Raw genomic sequence first — 22,222 nt, 5'->3', positions numbered from 1 at the left:
AGACGATGATCACATAGTCACAGTCCCGATTCAAGGGGGACTGGGGTTCTGTCCTGTGTGACTTTTCTTAAAAAGTACCGTATAAGGAGGACACAGATAGCTGTTTCTCTTTAAAGAGATTTCATCGCTATTGAAATAGTGGTTTCAAAATTGTGAGAGCTTTCAAAATTCGTCACTGTAAAAAACAGAGACCGTCCATATTTGCCATGAGGACATTACCGTCTTGAAAGTCTGCAAGGACGATAGGGAGGATTGTCATCCAGATTGTAACTTTGAAGAGAAGTTATGTTTTCAACTGACAGTTTGAGGGTGGAAAGGATGTCAAGAAGGTCATGGCCGTTACTCAACGTACGATGTATTAAGTGCTAGAAGATGGCATATGCTTTTTGAGTGTGCATAAAATGCAGGAAACTGGAGGGACCTGGGTACCTGTCTACGGCGGTCTGGAATCCCACTGAACTTATGCCGAACGTGCGGTTGACCCCTTTCTTGTTTGAGAGCTGCATCAAATTTACGTCCCGCGGGGCACCCGAAGCAACATGACAATTTCTTCCAATACGGGGCTGTCTGACCTCGTGATTTTTTCAGTGACCTTTCTAGTCAGTTTTTGGCAATATTTTATCAATTTGTATCTCGTCCATGTCTTGTCCAATTTCGAAAAGCCGACAAAATATTCAAAATCAACGACCTGGGGCCAGACGCACTTCGTGTGCAGGTTTTACCTCTTTGAGAGTATGAAGAAGCATTGGAAAGTCGCGGCGGCTTGTCTAGCTATATAAACCTGTAACAGGGGAGGAGGGGCATTTCAGCAGATTTACATTACATTCAAGTACCAACAAATAGTTGAATCGAGAACACAGAAGGTATTCATTACTGTAACCGAAACTTACCAAGTTATTTGCACCTGTATTATGTCCAACACCTGCATAAAAATTCTGTAATATCTAAGAACATGAAGTTGCACCTGTGCAAATGTCTAAACTGATCGTGGGCGGTTCCAGACACTCTTGTCTACCCAGGGAGGTGTAAATGGCAACCCCCTATGGTCTAACGGTGACAGATCCCTAGTTTCATCATGCATGGCTATCGGTAGCTACTTGGTCATGTTTGTGTGTATGTGTGTATCTATATGTATGTTCATAATGTGAAACTACAAACTTTTCTGGGTTGGTATTTACGAGACTTGCAAAATTTGCAATAGTTTGCAGATCGTCAACTAACTCAGAGGCTACACTTGACTCGAACGAGGGAGGGGTGATATTATCGACACCCGAAATAGTCTCCCACCGGTATTACAGGGGCACAAACAGCTCATTCTGACGAAAGCTTACTCCGAGGCCGGAGAAATGGTAAATAACACACATGGGCCTAATAACCAGTTAAATGGACGTGATCCAATAATAATAATAATAATACGACTTATAATGCGCACACACCACTCAAAGAATGTTCATGGCGCAATTGACAATTAGAAATTAAACAAATAATACAGAATAATACAAAACAATGACAGAAGAAAAACTTAATGGTACAAGATCATATAAAAGCTTTTGTCTTTAAGTGGGATTTGATGCTCTTCTTAAAGTTAGAGAGAGTAGATGCTTGTCTGATTTTTAAGGGAAGTTGGTTCCACAAGCGAGGGGCAGAAACAATAAATAACCTACCCCCCCCCCCCAAGAATGTTTGGACTTAATTTCAGATAATAAAAATTGAGAGCTGGATCTTAGATTACGAGAGGGGACATAAATATGTAATAAGTCAGAAATATACCTTGGACCATGTCCTTTAAGTGATTTATAAACAATAAGGAGAATTTTATATATAATACGATATTTTACAGGTAGCCAGTGCAGGTTTTTTAAGACAGGGTGGATATGACAATGCTTATGAGAATGAGTTACAATACGCGCAGCTGAGTTCTGGATTAATTGGAGTCTATGAATCTGTTCTTGTGGAAGACCGAGGAGTAAGGAATTGCCCATATCCAACAATACTGCCGACTGTATATGACACCGGTCCATGGTGAGCACAAGGGGGAGGGGGGGGGACGGGGACATGCTCGAGCTCCCAGATCCTCTAAAGGTCATCAGAATTTCCTGCAAAATATACTAGCAGAAAGTCTGATAATGGTCACCGATGATGAAACTCTCAGCACGTTATTATACTGCCAATTAACTCAAAGCAATTCCAATCACTGAGACATTGATTACTATCTGAATATTCGCGAAATTGGGAATCATTTTTAGAGAGGTCAGAACATTGATGAAAACGTTAAGCAAGTTGAACCATGGAGGTAAAACAAACTCCATGGTTCAACATAGTAAGCCTTTTCGGTCAATGCAGTACTCAATTAAGGAAGGTAAAGTTTGGTAATTGAAGACGACTTTTCAACATCAACAATATAAGAGGTGGCGGAAGCATGGATGCTCCCTGTTTGAACATTACTTAAGAGCACTGACTAGACAAACCCAATTAGACATACGACATGCAGTATACCCCAAAAATCAAACCCGTTATGCAATTGCATGCAGACATGAGAATGACGAATCTCAAAAACTAGATGGCCTAGTTTATGTCGGTCTACCGGTGATTAAATCATTCTTGGTTTTGATATGACGCTACACCCGAAAGTGTGCCCACGGATGAGTGAAACTCCACAGATGACAGAGTCGTAACTGTTCATTGGTCAAAGCATGTACTTATCTTCGAACCATCGAAAGCTAGACTTTCACGTGGGGTTATTGATCATGTTTGACACACGGTATGATTGTTTGTGTTATATCATTGCAAAGACACAAATATCAACATTTGACCGTGAGTGAACTCTATTGTCAAAGAAGACAAAGGCGCTAATTAGTGACAAAGAGTGAGAATTCACTCATATGAGAGTGTCCACATTGATCACGTTTTTCGTGGGAAGATATCGAATCTGCTTCTCCGATTGAATTCTAGCAAGTTAAGCACTCATAAAACCGTGAAAACACTCACTAGGTTTAGCGCTAACTTGACATGAAGTCAATATTTCATACGAGTGGCTTCTACTCCTCTTAAAGAGTGATCATCCCGGACACTCTTAATGAAGTGAATTCTCACATTTTGGAAGTGAGAACAACTGAGCAGCACCAGTTTCCACCATTAGAAATACCTGTGAACATTTATTACTTCGTATAGGGAAGACTATACCAGTAACTTATAGACATAAAGATGCGAGAGAACCACAATTGCATCTAAATGCATCTATATACGAGAAGGGACAGTGAGGTCAGGGGTGGCGGAACCGGGAAGGGGAGTTGGAGGGGGCGATCGTGAGAACGTGTGAAGTTTGGTGGGAAAACCTCAACAGTACCCCTTTTCATAAATTAGAAGAGACCCCGTTTGGTAGTAAGTGACACCTTCTCCATTTCTTTTTTGAAATTACAAAATACCCTTTAATTACATAAGCAGTGTCATTTTCATGAGGAACATTACTGAGATTTGAGGTACGGAGAGCTAAGGAGTAATTTTGCCGGACTTTGACGGTAACTTTTGCTCATCACGACAAAGCCACATGTCCCACTGCCTTTCGAAGTTCGTGCCCCCCCCCCCCCATCTATGAATTGAATACTCATTCACAGCTTTATCATTGAGGTTAAACATGTTTAGTAAAGAAACAGCAACCAGCTATTTTTGAACAACAGAGCCGACCCAAGAGAGATGCAATATAGACGTGACAGACGCAAACTACTACTAAACATCTCACGCGAATGTTCAAACTCCAATGATACTAAATTTGTTACATCCGAATCCGGCGTTCCCCCCAAAAATTGTAAACAGTTCATACTCACACGGACAGCAGTGGTATCGAGGATACCTTTTTCGAAAATAGTATCTTGGTATTAATTGCCCCTGCTTCGTATTTTGCGGTTAAAACTTTTGACTCATCAACACACCACTTCCAATTAATGCAGATGAAGATTTTCACCTGATTTTATTTGATTTCTTGCGGAAGTTTAAGAATATACTATTTTGAGAGGGACTTTTGACCTATACTGGAACTCTCATCAAGCATGGACGCTGCCACTCAGGGGGGGGGGGGGGGGGGGGGGGTAGGCCATTCATGCAATGCAACGGATAACAGATAACGTATAGATAGGTCTATGACTCATCTGCAAATGCCAAAATTCAATGTCCAGATGTCGAACATGAAATATTAAATATTAAACTAGAACTCAAGAGAAAATTGTGCGAGAGGGCCCATGACCACCAGGGCCAAGTGGAGGATCATACGACGCAGGTATGACGTAATATTGATTCTGTAGTAATGCAGTACAGTGCAGATACGATGTATATATACCAGGAATTGGCCAAGTCTTTTCCGATTATAAATGTTTCACTGCAAAACAAAAGGCTTTTCCCTCAATTGACCTCAAAAAGGCGGTGTGGTTTGATATTAAGTAACTTTTTGAGTTTGCTTGAACAGTTTTAGCAGACCTAGACCGCGTAGGCCTTTTACTCAAAGACAGATCGCGATTAAATTTAACTAAACTACGGCATACCCTTTCTCGATTTAATGAATGATTACTTCGAATTCAAATCCTCAATATTTCGTGGCTAGAATACATGTAAAAGAAATTGAAATTGACTTACTCTTACATTGAAATAATATTTGACTAGACAAACTATAGAGTGGCTTACATTGTTCTGAAGTTTTGCTTTCAAACAGTATCGATAGAAAAGTGCGTTTTAAAAAATAAGGTCGTTGATACTTTTGACGCCTCTCGTCTGATTTTGAATCACATACGGTTACAGAGGATCGCTGTTGAAAGGCAACGAAGAAAGTGCTTGCCCAAGAATTGGGAAGGCGGGAATGAAAATGTCTCTTGGGAGAAAGTGATCCCTCGAAATACCGTTACGCATACATGCACGCTGATTGCTAAAACTGAGCAAAGGTACAATAGCAATCCATTTTGAAACAAATCACTAGCAACGTGTCGAATTAGATTTATTGTTCACTTGCAATGAACACATCAATGAATCCAAACAGTCGTTTTCAGTTTGTTGATAACAGTTTTGTAACTGGTACTTCTCACCTTAAAACAACCGTTCCATTATGGTTCGATACTCAAATATCTTAACAATGTAAGTCATTAGCAGTGTCTAATTGGTCCAGGTGGACTAACGAACAAATTAAAATATGTCATTTGAGGCCACAAAAGTCCTATGTCTTTCCCGTTGAGTTTTGTGTCGCACCTGAGGAACTGATCTAATGATCTGTGTCTTAGATAGTCAGGTGGCTTAGCAACAATTTTTAGGCTTAACGTTACAGGCCGGACAAAAGTACCAAATTTGGCATGGAGTTTCTTTTCGACCTATCTATCGATTTTATCCGTGGAACCCACTTTATCGGTTCCGATTTTTCAAGATGGCGGCCAAAATCCAAGATGGCCGCCAGAAAAAAAGGAAATGTCATATATCTGGCTGTAAAAATCAGAGATGAACAAATGAGGGGTCAATTCAGGTGTTTCCGGGGTCACTGAAACAGATGATGATCATGGCATGTTGCTTGAGTAACCCACTTCCAAGATGGCGGCCAAAATCCAAGATGGCCGCCAGAAAAAAACGAAATGTCATATATCTGGCTGTAAAAATCGGAGATGAACAAATGAGGGGTCAATTAAGGTGTTTCCGAGCTCACTGAAACAGATGATGGTCATGGTATGTTGCTTGGGCCACCCACTTCCAAGATGGCGGCCAGAATCCAAGATGGCCCCCTGGAAAAAAAAGGAAATTTCATATATATTCAATCCCCAGACCCCGTGCCCTTTTCTGATCGGGACCATTAAACCTTCCGTCCTCAAACGTGTAAATGAAACCGGGCTTGCACCCTGACTACATGTTATGGCTGGTATTCTAATTGTGTCACTTTGGCTCAGGAAGCCACTTAGGACTTATTGGGGAACTTTGAGGTGTGATCGACCGTGGATAGACACTGTCGCAAACCCGTTATTATATGGGAGTTACGAGTGTCATGTAAGACTGATTACATTGAGTCAACTATATAATAGGGTAACTTGAGGGAAAACAGACCAGATGTGAATACCGACTCATTGAGAGATTTTGTAGGATTGTGCACCCTTCATAAACACAACGTCAATTGTGCGAACAAAACACGCTAAGTCAGGTCACTAGGCATCTGAGGTATTTAGGTCGTTCTTTTCGGACATGTACTACAGGTCTGCTATTAGGGAGGATCTCCAGGAAGACTTGTTGTCTGGTATAGACAAGCCCACCCCCCCCCCCCCCCATAGTAAAACGATAGCTTGGGTTCGAATCTCTCCGTTGGTGAGCTCTGGACAGCGGTAGCAGCGATGAAGAAGGGAAAGTCCCCGGTCCTGATGGCCTCCCTGCTGAGTTATATAGGACTTCTGGGAGGTTCTCGGTGGGGACTTTAGAGACGTGTTCTCTACCGCTTTCCAGTTGAATTACATGAGCCAAACACAGAGGGCTGGAAATATTGTTCTCCTCCCAAAGTCGGGAGACCCTTTGGACCCTAATAGGCGTACAATAACGCTGTTAAATCTGGACTACAAAATCCTGGCCAAAGCATTAGGAAATCGCTTAGCGAATGTGATGCCGGATATTGTAGGTCCTCTCCAGACTTACGCTGTGCGAGTCCTTCGGATTGAACTCAGTGTTTATTCGTTGGTTCTCGTTACTATATAAGGACGTCACGAGCATGGTCACTGTTAACGGATTTACTTCTGGTCCCTCCCCGGTTCGATTTTAGTACAATAGTATGCAAATGTGTGTCCCACCAATCTAGTGTATATACGTTGCAGGCCTATGAAGTTTACTGCTATTAATTCAAAATGCCTTGTGCGACGTTGGTGCCAAACAAAGTTACATATTCAGGGGTCTCGACACTGGTGTACAATCTCGGATGTGGCGGCTGTTATAGGGGTGTTGAACCAAGTATGCATGAAAATCATTACTGTGAAAACTATTGAAAAGCCATGCCCTATCCACCCCCTCCCATCCCAGGATTCATTATGATCTAGAGCTCTATCAAAATGAACACAAGGGACGGTATGATCTAAATTCTAAAACAATTAAACTTAATATGTATTTATTACGTTGTTTGGGTTTCTTTTTTTTTAAATATGAAACCAAAAGTGCTTCATACAAGTCATGAGGAAACATATATTCCTCTTGAAGTAACCTGCAAATGACAAGGAACATGTAACATTGATTGTTCCACCCAGTGATAAATTTAAATCATTTCGACAAAATATATATTTATTACCCATTGTATATCTTCTGTCTTCATTTGGTTTTCATATACAATTGTGAAAATGTTGTTCATTTCTACGGTCATGAGGTTTATTGGTGTGCAGCGTGCGCATGCGCATGAAGGGAAGGGGGAGGGTGCGAAGGAGATTACAGGAGGGGGAGATACTGGACAGTTCGATAAAGATAATCGCTGTAACGGATTGACCGTATTCTATATAATAGTACAGCAAAAATGAAAATCATACTTAGTCAAGACTATTTTCAAAACTACAGTCGGTTGGAATGTTTCATCAATCAAACCAAAAAATCTTTAAAAATAACAACATAAACACAAAAACTAATAATAATAATAATAATAAAAACTCACCTGTAAATAATGGGGTAGCTAGTGTGAGGGGAAACTGCAAACTCTGGATAATAATTAGCGTCAAAATCGATGAATAGGACCATAACTTTTCCCTGAGGGTAAAAAAGAGGAATGAAAAGAAAAAACCCAAAATTAGCCTGTATGAATATATCTGATTTGTTTATTGGTATTCTAGTTTATTGTGTGAGGAACATTTTTTTCACTTGATTGACATGAAAACAGGTATCACAATAATGGAACAGCACAATACAGAATGATACATATAGGCTAACATATTAAAGCAGTGGTACGTTATCGTAGAAATAAATATTGTATTACACAAAGGTGCATTAGTCGGATTGGTACAAAACATTCTGTAACCAAAATGGAAGTTCCGGTATGTTGCGTATACTACACCGTAGACACCGAAAGTATTTATTTCTCGTTTTATTTATTTTTTACTTTTTGCCGACAAAGGACAACTACAAAACAGTCAATGAGTTCCTGTCAACAGATAAAAACCCATTTTTCAAACATATTTTGGAGAAAATGTGCATATAGGAACACATCTCTAAATATATGCAGTCACACATGTGTGCTACACAAAACCAACAAAACTCCGAATCACAACCACCCACTCCCCCGCCCCCCCCCACCCACCCCTCACCAATCCCATATTTTACTTGGAGCATTTCTTTTCCGGTAAGTTTTAAAAGATAAACGTACTTTAGGCATATCTACATATCTAGGAGCTAGATAATCTATCTATTTTTATAACCGACAGTCATCAGATTTGAGCAGCAATTTACGAAATGTTTCCTGTAAACCAAGGACAAATGATTGCAAACATGTGAGAAGTGTTGCAGATCTATCATGTATAGGGTTTTCGTGGATACTGACAAAACCATTACAGATTTATATAGTGTGGTATAAAGGTCTCCCCAAAACGATTGAAATAGGTTGTGAATTCCATCCATGCACACACACACACACACACACACAAAATCAAACCGTCTCCCGCGTGCGGTGGGTTTGCCAGTAATTAGTTTGTTAACACGTCTTAAACGGCGACAATTAGAGAATAATGTGTCTAAAACAATCCTGTAAATCGTTTCAATTTTTAACCTTCACGGTGAACGTATATTTTTTGGGGGAGATAAGAAAGTAAAACTTAAAATCACATTCCAACACATCCCGTTATTCCAGGTGAAACCGTATACTCTTTATAAAGAAACAACAGAATTCCTTTGTAGAACTTTCACAGTTTCAGAACTCGACTGTAAATATGTCACTTGACATATAACATTTCTGTCAAATTTAAGGCCATCTATAAAAGGTGTAAGTTTGTGGTTAGACGTGTTAGCATTTTGATTGAATGTATACCTTGTCAAAAAATTGTCCTGTTAGAAGAAACCGCTGGAAAAAAGGTTTATATATAACTAATATTGTGGTGGTGTTAAATACACCTGACCTAAACTGACCTCACCTTCATCTTCAGAGATTGCTGGAGTGACTGCATATCACATAATGGTATTTATTGCCACGATAAACGTTTATACCAAAGTAGAAACATATGACGTTTGTCTAGCCTCACTTAAAGGAGGCACAATCCTGACCGCATCATCAGTATTGGTTTATTTGCACGATAGCTATAACTGTCATGAATAACTTCCCTCAATCAGCTGAGAAAAAATATAAAATATGGCATGATCGAGCCACATGTTGTGCTACAATATTTGTTGATGATTTTTCAATATTTGTTTATGATTTTATTGATTTATTTTCTATGTTTATTTTCAGTAACGGAGATGGCTTAAAAATAATGCTGACTCTAAAATATTAATTCAATAGTTTATATTAATTTAATAGTTTATTGATTTCCCGGAGAGGAATTTACCAATGTTTAGAAAGTTGTTTACACAATCGTAGGTGATAATCTTTGCCACATGCAATTTCATCGACAAACACAAATAGACAATTATGTCATATTAAAGATAAGATCATATCAAATCCTGTTATTAACTGCTATATACGTCCATATGTTACCTCTCTGTCTAGCGGTTGTTAGTGAAACAATTAATAATATTACTAACCATGCATCTGTTGCAATGGTTTATTTGATTTAATCCTTTCTGAGCGGTGACACCAAAGGGAAAATTACTTGTAAGCATCATGATATAACATGAATCTTTCCAAATGCAGTAAAAGGTTACATAAAATGCTCGTGTTCATTAACTTTAGTCTTGTCCGGAGGAAAACATTACCATTCTAACACGATCACTTGTATAAGGCATAAAGCCGAGTCCATCCACTGTGGATGAATACAGTGAACATCATCATCTGATACGTGCGTTTTTAACCAAACGGGCAGAGAGTAGTAGATAAAGCATCTAACCAGGTTTAAGGAACAAACGTCAAAAGCTGGGAATACTGAGTTTATTAAACAACATTAGTTAAATGCTGAATGGTAATTATGAGTAGGCGTAAGCATCCATGTTCCCTTGCTGTTGACTCCCTCTCCATCTAAAATCAATCAATCAATCGATACGTACCATAACCCATCGCAAACGAGGTGCGTTAACAGAAAGTACATTTTACTGATTCTATTATTAGCCTGGAACAGCTGCTGTAAGCTCATTTTCCTCTAAGGTACATAAACATAGATAACATAGTGAAACTTTCTCACCATGACGTAAAAACAGGAAAGATTGTGCAGATTAACTTGCAATTAGTTACGTAATGTTCTCTTTTGAAGGACATTACCATCAAGCCAGCATACGTTAACATACCCAGTGTTTAGATGATTTTGTTAACTTAAGCTTTTTACCTACTTCAAATCGAGGTATTAACTGGAATAAGTGAGACCACATGTCGTAGCCAGAGGGTATGTTTAAGTAACGACATCTGGCGGTTTACACTATCAATGTTGGGGGGGGGGGGGGTTCTTGCTCGATGACAGGAGACAAACATGAACCAATCACATTAGCGTATATAATTCTTCTTTAAAGTTAGAAATTTTCCAAAGCAGCTGTTTGCTACTAATTACGAATATTTATATGTATAGCTGCAGTCTATTTGAACTACGATCGCGAAAATAAAACAATGTCGTTGTACCTTCTATTTATTCACTTCTGGACTTCCTACGGAGACTCAACATCTAACATATATATATATATATATATATATATATATATATATATATAAATATATACATACATATATATATATATATATATATATATATATATATATATATATATATATATATATATTATTAGAGAAAACCAGAGAAATAAGATATGACTCATAATTGACAAATAAGGAGTAAGTTTTACAAAATATTTTGTAAAACTTACTCCTTATTTGTCAATTATGAGTCATATCTTATTTCTCTGGTTTTCTCTAATAATATTTTCTTTTGGAGTAAACGTAGATTTTCGTTATATTATATATATATATATATATATGTATATATATATATATATATATATATATATATGCAAATGATCATATACATATATGTGCTAGACAAGTCTTATTGGAAAGGTATCCTTTATACACCATACGCATGAAAGAACTTCATAGTGAAATATGGTCCATATAGGCCTATAGTTTATATACGCGCATAACACATACACAACTGGTGTATTCAACCTCATACTTGTATCAACGATACACATTTTATTGTAGTTATATACCGTAGGTCTAGTCATGGCATTGGGTGATGGAGGGGGGGGGCATGTACTCTATATGGGATGGGGCATTAGCAATTTGTTACACGTATTGGCACCGCCTGAGCTCCCACGGTCATTGAGTTAACGCAACCTGTGCTGCTATTCGAGCACTCAAGCGTTGCTCTCAAAGAACCCGGCCATCCAAACCTTCCCCCAAACCCCCCACCCACAACCCCACCCCACCTCCCTAGCCAAAGCCTTGCACTATACGTTATGGATGGTTGCAAACGTCACACTTTACTGGAACTAAATGTAGTTTATAAATTCACAAAAGCCGAGCGGCTTGGTATAAATATAGGGGTTCATCCCTTTATGTGATTCCCACATGCGTTAACGCTCAATACACTCAGGTCAAATTTGAAGAGCCACAGGTGGACGTGCTATTGCCATTAAATGTCTTCATCGGTTTATTATTTATATACATGTGAGTGTACCTAATCGGGAGAATATAAGGCACATATGCGATACCATAAGGGAAATGATTATAACACGGTCCGTCTGTCTCACTGTATAGATGCATATACACATTGCACCAAATTACTATATACATCGAATGACGGTTATAATGTGTAATAGGTATTATGCATGTACGAAGTTTTGTTTAGAATCACTCGTGTAGAAGTTACACGTTAAAACTATGTATCGTGGGAAGTGGTGTTTTCCATGGCAAATACTTTCACCTAACGATGTTTGAGAGTTCACCGTGGTGAAATTATCATATCATTATATTTTTATTATAATTATTATATTAAATTTGTACAGGTATGTTTCAAATCGATACCACATGAACTGGTCGATGCCTTTATATTATTATCAGTACTCAGTAATATTTCAGTACTTCCTCCCCCCCCCCACGTTTTCGGCTGAAATGGGGAGGGGTGCTAACATTCATTTTTAGTCGTTAATATCATATCCCAACGAAGTTGAAAAGATTGTGAAGTTAAAGTTTAAATATCATTGTGACGACACTTCAGTCACGTGCAGTCTAACAGTCAATGCCGAGAATCGAGTGAGGTATCCGTCGTGCTCACATTGGGGGGGGGGGGGGGGGGGGGGTAAGGGCAATGTCAGTAATACACATTACTCATTCATGGCAGATTATACACATCCCATACACACGAGTGTGTTTAACACTCATAGTGGGACCCCATTCTTTTTCTGTTCCATTGTTCGAATCGAAATATCCTCATCGTAACAATGTCCCTTAGCAATATAGAATTCTTCTGAGGAAGTGGTAATTCTTTTCAAATGACATCTGAGGACTTGGAATTCTTTTTTTCATTTCCATGGTCTGAATGCAAAAACAAGCGCACACACACAGTCAAGCACAACACAAAGTCCCTCCAATTACTATTAAGCAATTCAAACAATAGATAACATGATACAAGTAATCCATTTTCCAATATGATATTTAAATTATATTATATTATAATTATTTATTCTTATTAAAAGTAGAGGAGCCTCACCGAAAACACGTTTACATTCTTTTCTCCTCTGTTACTATCCATGCTATATAGGCTCTGACTAACACTTAAATGTGTATCAGGTTTTTCGGAAAGGGAAATGAAAAAAAAATCACTTTAAGAGTTTCGTACAGAAAATGTGTCGTGGAATTAAAAGAGAGAAAAAGCTTAAAACTCAATTATCATCATTACCTGACCTCAAATGTCAGAAATCTTTGTGATGAACAACTTTTGGAGATTTCCTAGTCTAAAAGTCGTGTCTGTGAGTTTTTCTTTTTTCTAAATCTGTCTGAAACCATTTATTTTCTTCTGTGGGTAAGTTGTGCATGACAGATATCTTTATGACAGATGGTGACGCATGGGTTCGTGTCTCCTCTGAATACGGTTAATATACGCTATATGGTTATGTAAGTTAACTATATACAGCCACATAGCCTATGTCTGTATACTATAAGTCAGCTTCGGAAAATTAACTATCAACAAATAGACAAACGCGTTCGAAATAAAGCCACTGAGCCGTTTTAGACAAGAATAAATTGAAAATCTTGGAGTGAATGTGAATTTGTGGCATCCCACCGAGAAAACTGGCAGGACGGTGATTTGACGTCATCAATCGGCCGTCTCAAAACATCTGCCCTACATTTTTCTGGTACAAAAGTGAAAATCAATAGCGAATATAGAGGAGTTTGCATGGTGTCTTTTCTTCCCCCCCCCCCCCACCCAACCCCTCCCCTCCCTCTCTGTCTCTCTCTTTTTATCGTTTTCTCACAGAGACAGAAACACGGTAACCCTCAACTTGAGAGCGATGTAGAGAACTGCTGACCGCATTTATGAACATCTTGCATCCTGGTTTTGGTGTTGGCTATACGACATGTAATAACCTGCTTTAGTGGAACGTCTTATATTTACTTATATTTAATCTACCTATATACTTCATATGGAACCATTTTAACAAACCTAGGCAAATTTGGTATCAATTAAGAGGTCAAAATGTAAGAAGAAAAGCTCTATTAGAAGCTACCAGTGGTTGATGATTGAATGGCTCCACTTCCATTTGGAACTTATTTGTGTTTTTAGGCCATGCGGGTTTCATTTTCCCTCATGATCGCCTCTGGTATATTTGAATGCGTATACGGTACATAGAAGATTATAGTTCAGACCTCAACAATTCGTTTTGTGACGAAATCCACCTCCACGCAAAAGCTAAAGTAAAGTAAATCCTATGTATTAATAACTTTAAAACTTAATAACTTATAAAGTAAATATATTTCTTTATACTAAGATTCACTAAATAGTGTCACAACCTTCGATAACGTAATCGGTACCATGATTTATCCTATACATAAAATACAATACAATGCAATGCAATATAATACAATACAGTATAATACAGTACAGTACATTACAATGCAATGCAATACAATGCAATATAATACAATACAATACAATACAATGCATTACAATACAATGCAATACAATGCAATGCAATGCAATACAATACAATGCAATGCAATGCAGTACAATGCAATATAATACAATACAATACAACACAATACAATACAAAGATTTCATTATTTGTTGGCATAAAACAACTGATTATGACATTCGACTCAAGGTATGGTTTTCATTGGTATATAAAAACACAACAGTTTTTGCTTGAACGGACTCTAAAAAGTAAAAAATAAGCTCTCATAAGACTAAATTGTTTCCGATGAGACGTAGAAAAACTAGTTCAATAGAAGCCAGAGAGATAGAGAGAGAGCAAACGCATCCACAGCACACAGCGTGCTAGCATCCGCTCTCTAAACTTGCTGAGGTGTCAATGTTAGTACACGTAGCGTGTATATACAATACACATCAGACAAACCTAAACAGACATTTTTTCCCATACGTTACAGTATTGTAAAAACAAAGTGAGAGCCGCCGAATGGGTTGTCTACTTCACTGGATATGCAGACGAAACAGTATAGGATTATTTGGATAAGTTACCGGGTACACAACACATGGTCACCCTATGTAAATAACCGGAGTTTCCTATATAAGAGCTTTTTGCACTTAACCGAGCAATACATTGGGCACACATTTGACCTTGGAGTTAAGATCAATCACCCCATTAATATCCGAGTATCCATTTTTTTTTTGACATTCTTGTTAGTTCAACTTCAATTGTGTGCACTGTAGCTAAAAAAAATGAGATATGTTTTATTCCACCTCCCTCGTCATGAGAAGAAGAAAGTGCAATTATCAAAGGGCAGTCGTGCTTTTACGAGGTAAAGATATTTATTCGTAGAACCATGCATGCATGCACAGAAATGTTATAATAATATCCTCGATGATCGAAAAACTGTTAACGTTATTAACAGCGAGCATAATATTGGAGGGGGGGGGTGAAGGTAAATCTATATATTAATATGTATTAAAGTTTGAACTTACAATGACAGGAAAACATCGTCCAAAATTCAGCTTAATATACAATTAAATGTTGTTTATCTTCGTCAGACAAAAACATTTTAATACACTTAAAAATAGTACTTTCTCGATATTACCAGGCTTAAACAGAAGAAGTAACTTGACGCTATTAGTTGTGTTCACAAGGTTGTGCGAGTTACCGTTCTGTTGATACTCGAAACTGCCACAACATTGTGCATACATGGTGATTATCAAATTCATCCCAGACACGCCTGTATGTGGTTGGATATATATGAAGCAGCCGTAATCAAGTCAACAAATGAAAACTTTCTAACTACTTACTTAAATTTAATTAAACTAAAGTCATTTAAAATCGATGAAGTATTAGTTAGCCCTTGACTGAAATAAATGTTTCCCATTTCATCACTTCTTGACTTTGACAGTAAAGATCTAGTTTTCTCTATAAGTTATCCGCCCAACCGCAAAGGGTCAGTGAAAAATGTTTTTGGGGTCTGTGAGGGCAAAAGGGCTCCGCAGGAGGCCCGGGAAAAAGCGGAGGTCCTTAAAGTCATGTCAAAGGTTTAACTAACATTCTTGATTAGAAGAAGTCTCAGTTGCCATCTCTGGCAAAGAAATCGACTGTTTCTTACCCCAACCCAAAGCATCGTGTGGATGAGGTCATTTGGTGATTCTCCTTATATATATATATATGTGGGTCCTTGAGCATTTCTTCACCGTCGCAAGGGGTCCGTGGATAGAAATAACTGTGAGAACCAAGGTCACATATCACCATGACAACATCATGTTCATATTTCAAGTTTTTTGGCAATTGAAAAGTATATTTTATATCCTGTCTGTTGACGGGGTCCCTTGTTCATATTGTTTTGACTTTCGAGTTATTTTTCGGTTCACACTCAAATCCGCCAAACGACATTTCTGCATATATGATGTTTGTCAAGGACGAAACATCTGTATTTATTTAAATTTTAAGATATATATATATATTAATTTCCCCCAGTAACCATCGATAATAAAAAAAAAATCATGTATCTCATCACCTTGATCACGAAACTTGATTACAATGTGTTTCAGTTATAACAAAACGTGACACAACCTCGTTTACAAACTGCGTTAGTGATTACGGATTGTTTCGGTGATTGCAAACTGCCGCATAGCAATATGACAGATCTACTAGTCATAATCACCACTATATGTATACAGATCGTCCTTCACTGTGTAAACATCTAACTGTTAACATGTTTTAATTTCAACGTTAACCGGCATTTTGAGATACATGAGCATTGAGTATACCTAATTCCTTAAAGGCCAAGACACAAAGAGCCATGGATTGTGGAAGCATATTGGATAATAATGAAGTATCTATAACAACGGTCGGGTTACAATCACGCACTTTACATCCCGCAGAGGGGATTGGAGAGATAGTTTATGCATTACCAACAAAGATCATCTTTAAATTTCAAATCAAAATGAAAATTGATATAGCACTTTGATTAGAAATAATCTGAAAAAGATGTGTTTTTTTTACTTCCCCGTATAGTAAAAAAAAAATTGAAGTAAAACAGAAGTTTCAGAAGAAATATATATATATATATATATAATAAAAACTTTAGTGGTAATCACATACGGGTTGAAAACTTCATTGGGCCATATGATCTGATGATATCGTTATGGAACTAAATATTGGGTGCAATTGCCTATATTGAGTCCTGTCGAAGGTAACGGCAGTTGTTTTTGATAACATGAAGTAGCTGAAATATGTACAAAAATATCGCTCTACCAAATTAATGCACAAGTCAATTGCATCGACGCTGCTTTGAGAAGGATATGGTATCCTTTTAAGGAAGATGCAACCCTCGCCATCGTTATTGGTTTATGTGATAGACATAAATGTCACGAACAACTTATCCAAACAGATCAAAAATCGTTTTCTTTTTCGAAACATATCACAGAGTTAATACTCTCTACCCCCACACAATGTTGAAGACTTGATCAAGTCTAACATTGACATCGTTGAGGGAGTATAGTACTTCCTGTATACTACTTGTTCTTATAGGTTCATTTTCTATATATAGAAAATGAACCTATTTCATCTCTACCCTCTTCCCTTAATCTTCTCTTTGTCCTATTTCATCCCTACCCTCTTCTCTTAATCCTCTCTTTGTCCTATTTCATCCCTACCCTCTTCACTTAATCCTCTCTTTATCCCTCTACAGTTTATCTCCTACCTCTCTTCTTCCCCATTTGGTTTCTTTCGTTCTTCTCCCCATCCCTTGTCTACTAATCCCCTTACATCGATCTCTTTTGTGTTCACCATGCTCATTAACCTGTCTGTATTCTGTGCGTGGTTTTGTACCCTTTGTTACTGTTACTTGTCATTTAGCCCCTGAAGAAGATCCTGCTAGGATCGAAACGTCAGGCCAACTTACTTTTACACATTCTCTTACACAGGCTTACACAGTGGATAAGCAGTTTGCTAACAACTTTATTTTATTTCGAGGTTCATTTTATGTAATGGGGATGGGTCCTTATACAAATAGTGAATCTCAAACATTGAATTTCTTAACATTTACCTAATGATAGCATTGATATTAGTGACAACACTGTTAACATTTTACCTTGGATATATGAAAATAGAAAAACCCCAGAAATAGTAATAAGGTTCATCTATCCTTGTGGCTCCCAGACACGATTGGTAAACTAGGATATTCCAAAACGGAGCAAGATTTTTCTTAGCTGTTTGGGAGAGTTGCTTGTACTTTACAAAGATATCTGTAATATAAGCTGAGTTGAATGTTGAGGACATGTGTCTCCTTAAAGAGACACGAATTCTACATTGAAACCAATTTCTAAGCAAAAGTCACTTACCTTAACAAGTGATTATCATTCGACGTATATAAGGGAGCACAGAAGTATATAAAGGAGCACAGTTTCGCACAAGAAACATAAACAGAGGACTAGATACTTCATATGCGTTTAACGTAAATAATAGTAACCATCCATGGTCGAGGAAAGGTCTGGAAGTCATTCTTATCATAACAAGATGGCGTCTGGGTGAAATCACTTTTGAACTCTTCCACAGTTACTGGGGTAGAAGGAGACATACTAGGTATATATGCAATATCATGGTTCTTGTTTACGTATCATATACAGGCATATTTAATGTAGGCAGGTATAGGCTTAGCCGCTAAACTGAACAGATTATCATGCACAATCTGAACCACCTTCTAATGGTAATGTTTATGTAACCGTTCACATTGGCAAAATTACTATAACTGTCATAAACAGCCAGGACAAAATAATGACTTGTTGTACAACGCGTGGCTGGGCAAGATTAGAAAGCCTCGTTGTCAGAATGTCATCTTCTTAACTATATCAGGACTGAATCGTAGTAGGATCCAACTGACAAAATCCCAGACTTCCGGTCATGCGCAATGACTTATGCGTCGACCTTTGCTGAACAAAATTACATCCAGTATTTTTCTTGTAGAATCAACATATATTCAATGACATTGCATGGTAGTATCTACAGATGACGGGAAAGGCAAATGGATTTGCGATCTTAAGCATTGCAGGTTCAAGTCCTGGCCAGATCACTACTTCGTGTCCTTGGGTAAGGTACTTAATCTTCTTTGCCTCACTTCAACCAGGTGTATAAATGGGGGCCTGTGATGTAAACTTGTAAATATATAGTTGCGTGCGCCGTTTGTGACTACACCTTATAGCTAGTCCCGAAGGGGACGCGCAGATGTTGCGCATTGCAGTGCCCGGGAGCAACTGTCTGAATGGTGCAAACTTGGGTGTGTGTTACAAGTTACAATTGGCCAAAGGTTAATTGTTTTTAACTTGTGCGGGAAGGGAGACAGGTATAGTTACAGCATTGGCCCCGGAAAAAAAAAAACGGAATAAAAGAATGTTGTGTTCTCATTTTTATAATATACTTAAGGAAGCAAGGGACCACAACGGCATAATCGTCCCAGCGGCACGATCTGGCTCTGGCGGCGCCCCTTGATGAGCTCCTACACGTTTTGCGAAATGTTCACAATCTTTGTGAGGAATGTATCCATACATCGAGGGAAGAAGCGAGGTTTTGTTTTTAGGGGCATTATAAGAAAGCGATAAGCTATTGTTATTCATTTTGTTTAGTTATTTTTCTTTGTTGGCGAGGACAGAACAAAACAAAATGTCACTGATCGATACTAAAAAGGAAGTTTTCGCTTTAACTGTTTTAATAAGTTTGTGTCAAAAGGTCAACTTTGCGCACTTTTTTATTTGCCTCTCACAACAAAACACAGGGGAAAGAATAAAGCGTAGTAGCAAATGGAAGTAGGTTTCCGTGCCATGTTTTCTCAGCAGCCATGCATAAGATCATTTGTGGTGATAAAATCGCACAGGTTCAATTAGAAGGAAATTATTAGCACCTAAGATGACCTTAGCTCTCACAAAAAGAGTCACAAAACTGAACTTCATTTGGTGTTCTGCGGTACGACAAAGGACGTACTACATAGGACAAAGACATAAGCCATACCTTATGTGGGCCTCAAACTATCATCAGACTCTAAACGGGTTCCTGACATACCCTTGCAGGGATATTGGTAGACAGACGTAGATGATGTTTGTAATCTTGATGTCTAGGGTAGTATGTGGCATGTATTGAAACACGACACGATATATAATACGTAACCTGGGTATTATACATTTTTGATAACAATGTAACGAGGGGGGGGGGGGGGGAGAAGAGCGTTCCTTATGTATGATGTTATGGTGAACCACCCAGTCAGAACACATGCTAAGTCATGTATGCTGTTGATTACAGTGCAACTAATGTAGTTGCGTGATTACTCTATTGTGCAAATACTAACAAGATACCACCATGATCTCATCCTTCAGTACCAAGAATACTTATATTGACTGAGGTGATGCCGCAAAAACTGCTCACCGACAAATGTTGGCGCATGCATCATATAAACGAGGCTGTTTAATATCGGATCACAGCAGTGTATACGTATAATACGTTACCTGCATATGTATCTGTACCTGTACCTATACCTGTATCTGTTCCTGTACCTCTATCTGTACCTATACCTGTATATGTACCTGTATCTGTATTTGTATCTACATATGTACCTGTACCTGTATCTGTATCTGTAACTGTATCTGTACCTGTATCTGTACCTGTTTATGTACCTGTACCTGTATATGTATATGTACCTGTCTCTGTACCTGTGCCTGTATGTGTACCTGTATCTGTATCTCTACCTGTACCTGTATCTGTTCTTGTATCTGTACCGGTACCTGTACTTGTACCTGTACCTGTATCTGTACCTATACCTGTGCCTGTACCTGTACCTGTATCAATATTTATATCTATATCTCTATCTACGTCTATATCTATATACTGTATATATATATATATATGATATATATATAGCCTATATATATATATAGCCTATTATAGCCTATATATATATATATATATATATATAGCCTATATTTATATAACCTATGTGCATACTATGGTACTATCACTCCTATAATGTGCATTCAAGAAATAGCATAGGCCTAACATGATAATAATCTGTACACATCGAGCCAATCAAACGATACATTTATGGCTCTTCGTGTATCATCATATGTTTGTGCTATCATGATAGTAAACTGTGCTATCATGGTATTTTTATGATAATCATAAAAATAAAATACCATGAAAATATAACTGATGATTTACACATACACTATAGTGCTTTAATTGCTATTATAAATGTCTTAACAATCAATGACACAGTCAGATAACCGGCTTCTTCGTTAATCCAAAATAAAACTTGTGTAAACTACAACACGTTACTCACACTTTTAATTGGAAATCATTTCCCTAGTTAATGGTGCCATCACTTGAACCTTTTAACTCCACCATTGTGATCTAATTTATAATTCAGTGTTGGTAGCTGCATGCGTGTGTATAAGCGACAATGTGTCTGATTTTAACTACATAGACAGAATAAATTAGCAACAGTGGAAGTGAGTGTTAATACACGTTGTACCTTCGTGTTTTCTGTATGAACACATAGCTAGGTGTGGTAAACTTATCATTTTATTGAATGTAATGCAAAGGGTAATGGATCTATGTTAGGTTTGTGACTTATTTCAAGTGTGCATACCAGGAGTTCACGATCATGTTGCTCCGAGAAACATTGGTTGGAGCGAAGGAGGGCCAGAGAGAACCGAAACCACACTATACCTCGATTGGGCCATGATCAGGTTTGGTCAGGAGGGTTCTCAAGTCTATTGGATTGGGGTCCAGTATATATATATATATATATATATATATATATATATATATATATATATATATATATATATATATATATATATATATATATATATATATATATACATGTACATACCCTTTATCTTTTATCCTTTATCCTTTACCCTTTCAAACATCAGTTTAGATGGCCGTTCTTCATTTTACTTATTTTAAGAGTTGTTAAAAGAAAGATTTACAATCTGTCATCACTTCCCATGTTAACTTGACCAGGATCACGACGGTTCTTATGTTTTGTAATATTTTAATATTTTCAAAAAGAGTGCGGGCTTTCGTTCAGACTCGCAGATTAATATGTAAAATGTCACGCATATATCACATACCACGTTGTACGATCTAAAATTACTGTCTTTCAGTTCGAAAACGAGGGTTATGTTTTCATGATAATCATATATGACAGAAATACATCAACATGATAAAATATATCTTATCAGTTTGAAAACATTCCAACAAAAACACACGTACGACGTTGTCACTTTTCAACTATATTCCTAAAAGTCCATAGAGTACAGTAGGAAAGTGTTTGCTTGAGAATATATGGAGTCGACAAATTTTAGTATTTGCGGATAAAAATGGTTACTAAGTTTGCAGATCGGCTAGAGAGTTTATTCCAAATTTGGAAGAGAGTCTACGTTTAGCAAGATCAACCTACAAATGG

At 37.7% G+C, this 22,222-nt stretch overlaps 1 protein-coding gene across 3 annotated transcripts in view; it reads right to left on the bottom strand.

The window, feature by feature from the left end:
* LOC139964383 (uncharacterized) overlaps positions 1–22,222 on the bottom strand; it is a 117,170-nt gene that overhangs the window by 80,180 nt on the left and 14,768 nt on the right. For all 3 annotated transcript variants that reach the window (XM_071965964.1, XM_071965963.1, XM_071965962.1), the window contains one exon: positions 7,637–7,728. In XM_071965964.1, coding sequence (XP_071822065.1) covers positions 7,637–7,728 — 92 coding nt within the window. The remainder of the gene's footprint in view (positions 1–7,636; positions 7,729–22,222) is intronic.

Source organism: Apostichopus japonicus, chromosome 22 (assembly GCF_037975245.1).
Source record: "Apostichopus japonicus isolate 1M-3 chromosome 22, ASM3797524v1, whole genome shotgun sequence".
Lineage (NCBI taxonomy): Eukaryota > Metazoa > Echinodermata > Holothuroidea > Aspidochirotida > Stichopodidae > Apostichopus > Apostichopus japonicus.
The sequence above is the reverse complement of the archived record's forward strand: the minus strand, read 5'-3'. Positions and strand labels throughout refer to the sequence as shown.